This window comes from Emydura macquarii, unplaced genomic scaffold (genome assembly GCF_026122565.2).
Source record: "Emydura macquarii macquarii isolate MOO-44397 ecotype Brisbane River unplaced genomic scaffold, CSIRO-AGI_Emac_v2 contig_1253, whole genome shotgun sequence".
NCBI lineage: Eukaryota > Metazoa > Chordata > Testudines > Chelidae > Emydura > Emydura macquarii.
In genome coordinates this window covers 2571357-2583650 of record NW_027131390.1, presented here as the reverse complement: position 1 = coordinate 2583650, position 12294 = coordinate 2571357, and the positions used below count along the sequence as shown (strand labels likewise).

At 37.3% G+C, this 12294-nt stretch overlaps 1 protein-coding gene across 7 annotated transcripts in view; it reads left to right on the top strand.

The window, feature by feature from the left end:
• Positions 1 to 12294, top strand: part of KLHL13 (kelch like family member 13) — a 110610-nt gene that overhangs the window by 82935 nt on the left and 15381 nt on the right. For 6 of the 7 annotated variants that reach the window (XM_067547997.1, XM_067548001.1, XM_067547998.1 and 3 more), the window contains 2 exons: positions 3862 to 3994; positions 4288 to 4484. In XM_067547997.1, the coding sequence (XP_067404098.1) occupies positions 3862 to 3994; positions 4288 to 4484 (330 nt within the window). Of the gene's footprint in view, positions 1 to 3656; positions 3774 to 3861; positions 3995 to 4287; positions 4485 to 12294 lie in introns of all 7 variants that reach the window. The other variant, XM_067548002.1, reaches the window with a different exon arrangement.

The window sequence follows — 12294 nt, the reverse complement described above, 5'->3', positions numbered from 1 at the left end:
AGTTTCCTATACTTACTATCTAAAGCAAACAAATCTTGACATGTAAGATTATTTTATTGCAAATATTTATTTGGTTATGTAAACTAATTGGCACGTTTACCATTACATTTGCTAATTACTTTATAGAACTATAAATTATTAAACCTGAAGAAGAGTAAATTAATTTATATCTTTTATTCGTTTCCAAAGCCTGTTGATAGCGATAGCTAACCATGTATAACTTGAAACATTTTTTCATTACTAGCAGATTTCTATTTATACCACTGCAGCACAGAGACATAATTACAGATAAGATAATTACACCCCAGTTGTCCCAGCCATTGAAATGTGGGACTTTGAATCCTGGAAGCATTTGGGGTCAGTGAGACTGGGAGTTCCAAGTTATAGCATATGAAGGCTAGCCATGACAGAGGTGTATGTTTGCATGGGTCAGATGCTATCATTTAAGAGAGCTGAAGTTTTCTAAAACCTACTAGATAAAGGGTCAAATATGTCCTGAATTGCTACTAGCTCAACCAGGGAGATGGTCCTTCATCTCCACCCTCTGCCCTACTGCACAAACCATCCAATCTAAACTCTTATTTTCATTCCCTGTAGTTACAATAGCTGTGTCATGACTCACCAGAAAAACCAGAAAGCCTGTAGCTCTGACTTTTTAGGATCTTAGTACAGTATTTTCATATAGTTCTCTAACTACATTTTGAGCCATACACTTTTTTCTTTGTTCAGAATAAGTTTGTAATGTATACCAAACCTGTGCAGATATTAGTTTTTAAGAAGAGAAGAGTTTTTTAATTAAATCAGCTCTTCTCTACAGTAACCATCAGTAAGAAGTAAAGTTTATACATATACTAAAAGGTGTAGATGGATTAAACAAAATGTAGCTGTTGGGCAATTCCTGATATATTCTCTGTTACATCTATTTCCATCAGGGGAAATGGTCTGGTTGGAACTCTATATTATCTTCTATTGGTGATAATTTTCTAAAAGTGGTCTTCTGGCCCACCCTGAACGAATTCTTTTTTCTGTTGAATCAACCAATCTAAGGCACTGTAGTATGCTGTCAGTGCTATTGCTCCCCTCTGGCAGATAAAAATGTAATCCTCTCATACGCTCTTGAGGCTGTAAAATATTATAAATTTCAGAAAATACTTCCTCTTTGTTCTAGTTTCTGCCTGAATTGTATAGGCATCACTAGAATTCTTTCAAACCCTATGGACTCCAAGCTACAACCTATGCGGTTCTTTGCTTCTTCCTGCTAGGACTTTGCGTAGAAGTGCAGTGTGTTTTCTTGTACAGGATGAGGATTCCCTAAAGAATTACATCCTATTTTTTCTAGGACTTGCTGCCAATATAATTGAAGTGGATCAGAATGGGTTTTCAGACAAAAACAAGTAAAGCTTTTTTTGTTGTTTTAGTTTGGGGTGAAAGCCTCAACAGTGTCTCAGTTTATAACTACTGGCCCTTTACTTGGCATTCCTTCACCTCCAAATCTCGGGGCAGGTCAAATTTTTTAATCCACCCCTCCCCCCCCCAGGTCCTCATAGGGTTTATAGTGCACCTCTTACCTCTCTGGGAACGATCACGGAGTCTCTTTTCTTTATACTTGGAAATGGCCTCTCCCTGGAGCCTTTGCAAAGCTGGAGTTGACCTTATAGAAAGACTTCCCTCAAGGCAGAACTAAGGTTACTGTCATGGGTAAACCTTCCCACAGGATAGTATATATTCAGGCTACAAGGATCCCCATGGGTGTATAGTAGATTCTGTGCTTAAAAGTGCTTTGACAGAAGCAAAAAAAGGTGGCACGTTCCTATCTGTTCAATTCATAGTTTATTAGAAATTACTGCAGCAGAGATATTTTTGCTTCATCTTTCAGCATGGCAGCTAGTATAGCAGCAAATACCACTATTTGGAAACCCTGGCAGATAGACATATTAAACAGAGCTCATTGCCTTCAGATTCTAATTTTAAAAGAATAATTTTTCTCCAGAGTCTTAAAACTTATTCTTGCAAAATAAGTTGGAGGATTGATAGGGTGCTTCCTTTTTTGCAAGGACTAGTTTCAGAAGGCCAGGTAAAAGTGCACCAGGTGAGGGTTATTTGATTACTGAAATGCTTCATTGTGGTATTTGGCTAAAAGTTAATGGATGGATTCATTTATATAATTGTATTACATCATTGTCAAAATGTCATTAGTTTTTTTTGCCAATGATCTAAACTTAAGTTAGGTGCAAAATTTGTCCTGTCCATAGATCACTGTCTGGATTGCCTGGATGTGATCGGAAGTACAGCAGAGAAGATGGGAAGGCTCCCACATTTCCGTGCAATACAAAGGCTCAACATAGGGAAATTCACTGCTCTCTGTGTCAGTGTATGTCTACACTACAATTAAAAACTCATGGTTGGCCTGTGCCTGCTGGCTCAGGCTGTGGGGCTGTTTAATTGCGGTGTAGATGTCCGGGTGTGAGGTGAGAGGGTTCCAGAGCTTGGGCTGCAGCTGAGCAGTAACGTCCACACCACAGTTAAGTAGCCCCACAGCCTGAACCCCACAAGCCAAGTCATTTGACACAGGCTAGCCAGGGGTGTCTAATTGCAGTGGTAACCAGGTTTGGAGGACAGTGACTAGCCACTTTGGTTTTCATTGTAGCTGTAAATTTGGGTTCAAAACGGGGTTGTCTTCATATCTTGGGCTATGGTGTTGCTGAGTTGGGTTCAGAATAAGGCTCTGTCAATATGTTGCATATTGGAAGGATGTTATGAAGAATTACACTGAATTTAGCTATGCCAATATTTATGCCTTTCCTCTGGTTCTTTTCTGAACAAATTTGAGTTTTCATCTCTATTTTTGTTCATCACAACTTTAAAGTCCAAGTTTTCTTTTTAAAAATAAACATAATAATTAAAAAAATTCTGGAATTTGGAGCTGAGACTCTCCAGTGTTAAATCTGTAAGGTTATTTACATCCTTCCCTCCCCGCCCCCGGCCTTATCAGTATTGATGGATTATGTGGCATATATCATAGAATCATAGAAGATTAGGGTTGGAAGGGACCTCATGACTAAATGAAATTGAAGTAAGTCCTTGCCATGGTCTTGTAATGCATGAAAGGGACCATTATTCCAATTGATCTTTAAATATTCCCAAAATAGGCTGTCACCCCTATATGCAAACTTTTCTTTGAGGTGCCATTGTTATCTGAGACCCAGGTAGTTGTGCTTTGCCCCTCAGGTTTTTCTCATGTGGTTTCCTTCTCCAGAGAAATCTAACACAAGATGAGCCTTCTGGGAGGTATTACATAGTTAAAATTGATAATAAAAATGAAAAAGGTTGTAATGAAGTGACGTCCTTCCTTTAACTCCCAATATCATTCAGCCTTCCAGGTTGCTGAGTGCTTGCAAGGACTAGTATGGAACATAAATGTATCCTGCACATGTGTTTTGGACCCATATGTTTTTCTGAGAAGTGATTCTGATCCAAATGGGCAAATGTCAATTCCTACCTGAAACCATTTACTTGAGAATAAGTAGGCAAAAAATATGCCCTTCCTGAACAAATCTATCTTTGTTTTATTATTAAGAGCATTTACTCAGTCAAACTGTACATTACACTCCTCCATTGCTCATAGGGACTAATTGAATTGTTCTATTTGATTTAAGTTTTTTGAATGATTTGGTTATACTTTGAAGTCTGAGCACATGAGATGGTTATGGGATGGAAGACCGCTACTCATACTTCAGTTTCAAGCAATTGTCAAGGAGTGTAGACATCTAAAAGTAAATAACTTTCCTTAAAGAAAGCCACACAAACTTTTAATTTCCGCTTCAAGATGACTGAGCAGTTCAAGTTGTGATCTTGTTGTAGGGTTTTGACCAGCTGCGAATAGAAGGCTTACTTTGTGATGTGACGCTAGTACCAGGCGATGGTGATGAAGTATTTCCCGTTCACAGAGCTATGATGGCATCAGCTAGTGATTACTTCAAGGCTATGTTCACAGGTAGTGCTTTTGTTCCTGTAATATATGCAATTATACTCTCTCTTAATTTGGACACTGAGCTGTTTTAAGCATGTCTTCGGTGTCAGATATTCTAATAAATGTCTAATATACATACTAGATCATGCACTTTCTTCCACATAACATTACTATCATAATTATAAAAATGAAAACCTTTTCATTTAATTGAAATTAAAGTTCAAATGAATTAACTTTTTAATTCTGTAAAAATACTTATATTATTAGGGTGAACTCTCTGAAGTACCCATCTTAATTTATCTAAAATTCTTTCTTAGGTGGAATGAAGGAACAAGATTTAATGTGCATTAAACTTCACGGTGTTAACAAAATAGGTCTAAAGAAGATTATTGATTTCATTTATACTGCAAAACTTTCTCTTAACATGGACAACCTTCAGGACACTCTAGAAGCTGCCAGCTTTTTGCAGATTTTGCCTGTTTTGGACTTCTGTAAAGTGTTTCTTATATCTGGGGTAAGGTGTTTTGATTTGATACTAGTTTCAGGTTCTGGCTTTTTTAAAAAAGCACAGTGATTGTGTAATATCCATAGGCAAGGATTTAATCATGACACTGGATAACTTGCGTTCACATGCAGTAAGTTCCTCTAGCTCCAAAGGAACCATAAAATTGTATCTTATTTACTGTGCATAACTCTAGTAATACTAAGCTTTTGATTTAAATATCATGCTGAATTAAAAATGTAAGAATTTGTTAGAATTTCTAATTTTACTGCGTGAACTAGAAAATTTTATTCCAATAAACAAGTCACAATTCATCAGTTCATTACTGGATTTCTCTCACTGATGCTCATTTTTTAAATATCATAGCATAAGAAAGTTAGTTTATGAATTAACAGTAACTTATTCATTATTATACAGTGAATTATTTGTCATTATCTTTATACTTACGTGTTTTTGTATATAATGCTTATGGAGGGATATGAAGCACATAATTACAGTGTTTGTCACTGAAATCTTTACAATTTTACAATAATGTTCTTTCAACGAAGTGTTAGTGTACCCAATTCCGGGACTAAGTAGAATATGCTGCAGTAATGTTAATTACTTGAGAAGGTAATTATGAAGATTTGAGTGGTGACCACTGTATTTTTCTGCAGTCCACTACAAAAAAAATTTAACTTTATTTTTTAGTATATATTCAAGGTAAGTGTTTACTATTGAAATCATTGTGATGAAAGTTTTGTAAGGGACAGAATTCTATTCTCTCTCCATTAGCTAAGGCATATTTAAAAGGTAGAGCTTGAATCAGAGGATCATTTTTATAGTTTTTTTAAAATATAAAGTGCAGACCATAAATATATGCTCTGTAGATATAGTGCTTAGCAAAGTTATCCCCCAGTTCTTATTTGATTGGGAGTTGCCATAAGTAAGATTAACACAATAGATCTTACGTTTTCATTACTGATGGACAAGGGTTTTTTTTAAATAAAATCACAATATCACAAGATTGGGGAGATGTGTGCAAATATACACAATTATAGATCTGGAAAGACTTAACTTCTGAATCTCTTGAGGTTTTCCCATCACTTAGTTGTAACCTGAGAGAGAGCATAAAAGGGTTTATCTGCATTTGAAGTAACAATTTAAAAACTCACACATTTTTACAACACTACTTAGTGTCCAGTCTATGTAGACAATAGTGTTTAAAACCGAAGGAAGGGGAGGGATACTAGGATTGACCATGACCAGTGACCACAGTCTTAAATACTTTTCCTCAGTGTAGCAGTATGTTAGGTGGAAAAATAAGGTGTCTTGGAAAACCCATTGGCCATGTCCATACCAGAAGAAAAAGTTTGTTTTGAACACTTGTTAACTCACACACATTAACATGTTTAAAAACCCTAATGTGGGTAAGACAGGTTGTAGCTTTCATATGCAGCTGGTTAAGATAGACCCTAAGTTACCTGCTAGGGTTTTACCTCAACTAATATGTTAAAACTATACCCTGTCTATGGTAGGATTTTACCATGTTAGCTAACGTGTTGGGAACAAACCTCTTTTACTAGCAAGTACAAGACCATTGAAAGCAAAATGACGGAAGCTGACATTTCCTTGTCTAGTGAGATCACATCAGTTGCAATCAGCAAAGGTTCTCAGGCTAACAACTTTCTGGCTTAAAAGAAAGAAGGCTGCAGGCAAAATGTTCTTTCTGGGGGGTTCTCATCTCTGGAATTTACTTCCCCATCCTTGACCCAACAGTTTTTGGACTTTTTATTTAAATGATTTGTTAAATAATTCTGTGCCTGAACTCAAGACATCTCTTATACAGGAGTAGTTGAATGGGGGAGTTGGGATGATAGTTTGAGAGTCTTTATTTTTTGTTTGGTGGACAAGATTTTCTGAGCATATTATTTTATAGCCTTATGTACAGATGATTGAGGGCTTATTTTGTTACTTTCTCTGGGTCTTTCGATTCTGGTTGTGGTCTTGTTAAGAACCTTTTAATTATATAAGCGCACATATCTTTTGTTCTTAATTTTTGTACAACATGTATAACTCAGATAGCTACTTTGCTACCGTTAGATAGGTAATACCTACAAAGCCAAAGGCTGACTTCCACAGGTTCCTTCATAGTGCATCTCAGTAGATGTTAGCTTTTGAAACATTAGTCACGAGACTGACAGAAATAGGTTCTAGAGAAATCTAGCTAGAATAATTGATCATATAATTAGATAGTAGTAAACTCAGTAAAATAAGCAAGCAATTTAAATGAGCATCATTTTTTGTGAAGCTGTAGGGCAGAGTAGTGCAAATTTTGACTGCATATTAGACAAAATGGTAATAGAGAACGTCAGAATTAAATTGAGGCTCTCTTCTAAGGCGTGACATGGTGTCAGTGTTGCAAATATGATTTCATCAAGTGACTGGTAACCAAAGACGAGTGTTTTTGGAGGGCAGCAGTCAGTGCATTCGTGAACAAGAGTCCATTATTATTGTTTTACAAAAGTCTTAAGCACTTGCACTTGATTTTTAACCATATATTTTAAGTGTAGTCTGGTTAATTTGTTCTTTCACACTTCAGTGTTATCAGCTTTAAACATACAAGGAAAGCCCCAAGCAGAATTACCAACGCAACATCTTGCAAAAACTTACTGGAATAGTAGAGGCCTCTCCTCTATGATGTGGGGACTGTGGAAAACATTTTGTTACTCAGGAATCTTGAAAATCTAATGCTTATTTGGATTCCATTTCTCACCTCCCTCTCCCCCCATTTCATAGATGTTCATTACTTTCTATCAGGATTTATAAGCATATACTCAGCATCATGCATCAGATACTGCTTTCAGTTACTTGCTAAACTTTCACAACCTTGCTGAAAGACACTAGTGACTCAGTCTGTCCTTTTGCATGTGACAACAGAGATTTTTGACAAATATTGGCTTGTGGAATTTATACACAAGAAACTGATTAACTCTAACTTTAGAGTATTTATTTTGTTGTACATGAATATGAGAACATACAGATTTTCTGTACTTTAGTTTGTAAATATGTTTGAAACCATTTTCAAGCACTCTTTTAGCATAACTCAGCAGCATTGAATATGTTACCGAATGTGGTGCCAATCATGCTATTAATTGTAATATAGCCTATGTAGCATCGTAGACTGTTACATGGTTCATGGTTGTTTCTTAGTGTGGACTGGGAAATCGGTTAGCATATGAACCAGGATCTCTGAAGCAGGCGAGGAGAGCCTATGGGGAGAAGATAGTGGACTCACTCATTCCTTCAAATGAGGCAGACATCACAAAAGAGGGGAGATTCCATTAACTCCTCTCATCATCTTGCTTTGTCCTCATTGCTTTGACCCCCATCCTTCTGTAGTATGGATGGTGACAACCTGTGAGGCTTTTCCCTTTTCTGCCCTTCCTTTCCTGCTTTGTCTTCAGGAGTGGCTGGCTGGCCTGCTCTATCCTACAGGTGATGTTTGGTGCAAAAGATTACACTTGGGGGAATTCTGCATCGTGCACGTGCAGAATTCATGTTTCCTGTAGATTTCTTTGCTTCCCCACAGAAAAATGACTTTCTGATGGGAAAGCAAAGGGAAACTGCAAGAATGGTCAGGTGTCCCTCCTCAACAGTGCGAGCACGTCGTTTTGGATGCCCAGAGCAGCCAATGGAGAGGTAAATCACTGTGGGGGGAGTGGTGGGCAGGGCTGAAGATGGCCCCATCACCCTGTCAGCAGTTTACATTCCAGGGAATCAAAATGTGCCAGCAGACACTTTGCTAGTGACCGTGAGTGGGAGTTACATGACTGTGTGATTAACAGTGTTATTTTTTCTGGGAACCCTTTTAAGAGACCTGTTCTCCTGAAAGGCAAACAGGAAGTGCAACATACACTGTTTCAGAGCAGCCCTAGCCCTTCTTCCATGATCAGACCAGCTGAATTATGCCTTCCCTCCCTTACCTCACCTACCTTGGATCTTATGCAAGATTTGTCATAACAGTCATCCATTTTCCCCCAAATGGCCCAGACGGTTTTGGTTCCTGAGTCTCCTACCCATGTTGCTTCAGTCGCATATCAACAGTCAGCCTTTTTCCAATCTCCTGACCCAGGAGAAGAACAAAATCAAACACCGAAACCACTCACTTCAGGCTATGGTTTTAGGATGGGTGTTGACTCTTGAATGTTCACACTCTGAAGCCGTACAAAGCATCCTTACTGATAGCATTTTCCAGTGGAATCCTTTCTACTATGTAGCCAAGTGGAGGCATTTTGCTATCTAGCCACAATAAGTATATCCCCATAAGCTGCGGATAGTCCACTTGTTCTGAACTGTCTTCTTTCCCTCAAAACAGCAGATCTTTCTATCAACTCTTTATGGGTCCACTTGGCAGCAGTCAGTGTATAGAACCCACCTTCACAAGATTACTCAATTTTCACTTACCTGCTGACCAACTGATTCTGGGAAGGTCTAATCAGAACCTTTCCTCCTCTGAGAGAATCTACTTCTCAATGGGACCTAAACAATGGTCTTTTAGGTGCTCACTAAGCCTCCCTTCGAGTCACTGGCTTCTTGTTCCATGTTTCTCTTATCCATGAAGGTCGCATTCCTGGTAGCCATCCCCTCAGGCAGGGGGGTGGTGAGTTCAGAGCTCTGATGGTGGATCTTCCTTTCTCTGTATTCCATAGTGACAAGGTCTCACTGGTGCTCATATCCCAAATTCACCCCAGCAGTAGTTTGTTTCACCTGAACCAGTCAATTCACATACCTTTGTTCTTCTCAAAGCGCACACATCTACAGAAAAGAGGAGGCTTCGTTCTCTCAATGCGCAGTGAGCATTCGCTTTTTACATGAAAAGAACAAAACCATTCCAAAATTCTCCTAGACTGCTTATCAGCATAGTGGAGTGTGAGGTCAAGCTGTGTCTTTTCAAAGACTCTCTATGCCATAGATTACTTAATGACTTTTAAATGATGGAGGTCTTAAGAAGCTACTTAAGAGCGTACCCTCCCATGGCAACTAGAATGCTTGGTGAGGAAACCCGAAGCTGTACAAAGCATAATGAGCATGTGGGGTGGTTTGGTGGGAGTGTGGGATCCAGCTGTTGTGCAGTTGCTGACGAAGCTGCACACTAAAATACCTGGGTTCCTGAGCCTGGTAGCTCAGTGAGAAGTGCCCTTCTGAATTGCCTTCTGGATCCACCTGGCTCTAAGTTCTGTGGGGGTGAAGGAGGGTCAGTCCAACTTCTGAGCTAGCCTGAACCCCCATTTTGTGAAAAAGACATCTAAGTTCTGAGCTTCCTCTATATGGAAGCCTAGGCAAAAACAGGGAGGAAAAGAGATCTCAAAATCTTGCTTCCAAGTTCAGTGCTGAGGAATTAAGGTTTTCTGCGCAGGCTGCATCTGCAGAGTCGTTATCCTCAGAACCCTCATTTGTGTTCTATTGCTCCTTTTCCAATTTTCCGATTTCCTATAGTCACTAAGTTTTTCATTAGGTTTTGGGGATTGCTATCATCAATTACTTTTTTCTTTGATTCCCTCGTTTTACTTGCAGTAATTTTTTCTGGAGCTCTCTACCATCCATTCACTTTTCCAAGCCATGAAACTTGGAAAAGAAGAGCTTCGTGTTACTTTAGAGGAAAAAGGTGTTAAATTCTCTGCTTTTTACTGCTCTTCTCAATAATAACACAGTGCAGCTCTCTAGCTGGTTGCTCCCTTGATTTGATCCTTTTAACTGAAAGTTTAGCTTGTGCGGTTTTTGTTTGTTTGTTGGTTTTTTGTGTGAATTAAAGGAACTGTTTTGATGTGTAGGCAAAAACATGCAAATTAAAGAATGTTTACTTGGAATGAACTCTCCCTCAGCTCTTTCTGGTAGAGTTGCTAATGTTTATCCAATTATAGCCTTTATCTGTCTGAGTACAAAATGTTGTTGTTGTTGTTGTTCAAATATTTCATAAGCTTCTTTGTAAGAGAGATCTTACATTTTGCGTAAGTCATAAAGTTTTGCCATTCACTTCAATGGGGAGCACTATAGGGGCCAGTAATGGTGGTTGATATTCCACTGACTGTTAATGAACATCATAATGTTTATTTTGAGGTTCCATACAATAGAAGCAGCTTCTGTATCTACCATAGGTGCTATAGCATAAGCCATCAAAAATTAAAAGGAACTTAAATTACTGTGTAAACGAAATTCCATAAAGTACATTGCGTTGTATCTAAGCAGTATTTAGAGAATATTGTATCTGTGTACTATATCTTGTCCAATTTTTTAATATTTCAGTGAGAGTGATTATTGGACACCCTGCTGTTTGTCATGTTTTTTTTCAGCTGAAAATTGAAAGTATATTTTATATATTTAAAAAAAAAGAGTAATAACTGTAAATTAAACTAGAATTAGTCTATACAATTATAATGTAGCCTCATAGTTGTCTCAATGCACAGTGAAACCAACCAAAAATTACTGTTTTGGCTAGCAGAAAAACATTTTCTTTAAAAATCTACCTAACATTTTAATCAAAATTGAAATTAATAAGGAAAAATTTAATTTATTATCAAGACAAGCATAGAACAGTGTCCAATCCCATTAATGCACCTTGGGAATAACTGCGATCATGATGCTCAAAATGATTATGCACAATAAAGTATCTAAATAGATTAGATTTAGACCAGGTAATCAATTAAACTGCTAAACCATTTAAATTTAAATAGTAAGTATTTTACAGAATATGTTTGTGATGGTCTATTTTGAGATCTGCAGGTAATGCTTAGCAGAGTATCGTACAAACAGTAGCAACATACAAAATGGATGATGAATGAGTCAAACAAGAATTGTAAAATTCCACAACTAAAGGTTGCAAGAGCATGTAAGGTACATTTGAGTACTTGCACTGCATTATGGATATTAATTAAATCAAACATAGAAACAACACTTAAACATTCTAGTTTCAAAACAGATTTATTAACTGCAAAACCTACATGTCAAAACTTTCCAACAGTCATTCACTCTATAACCTGTCTGACAGTTTCAGTGCAACTTGAACTCCCTGAATACCTATCTGTACCTCTTTTGCCCTGCCTTTGATTTAAAGCAAGTATTTCCTGGACCACTGCAGTCTGTCATAACACCATTTTTTGCTTGCCTATCCTCCTTTGGAAATGATCTTGCATCTTTCTATTTGCATGCAAGTTTTCTCATTGGATAGCTGGGCTTTAACAAGTTGCTTGAAATATAAGTAACTCTTGTCTTAGTTACAAGTTAATTGAGTTGTGGAACACCATAAATTGGCTGCTTATTAAGACAGATGAGTATGGTTCTCTCATTTGTTTTGTTTCATTTTCATTACATAACTTGAAATAGGTTTATAAATGAGACTGCTCCCAGTTACATTAATGTTAAATTAATATGGTGTGTGTAGTTCCCTTCAATTTGCCACTAATTATGAGAAAATATATAGAAATTGGCTTGATACTGACAGACTTTAAAGGAAAAATAAAATAAAAATATTTGTGAAATTTCATAGAATAGTTGATTACTAGCTAATTAATTATCTAGCTTTTGATATAAACAGTTTTATACTTCCTTTCAAAAAACTCCGAAACAATTTTAATCCAAGTATATGATGTATAGGCATTTTACTATATAAATCTAGTTAGTCTGCTACATGTTAATTTTCTAGTTTAAAAAAACCAATTGGTTTTACAGGAGATAAATAATGGCGTATGGAACGTTTCACCTCTCACTTGTTTGAGGGCATTGCAGGCCGTCTGTGAATTAAGATTATCATCTGATGGCTATCTAGTGGCCTATGTAAAATGAG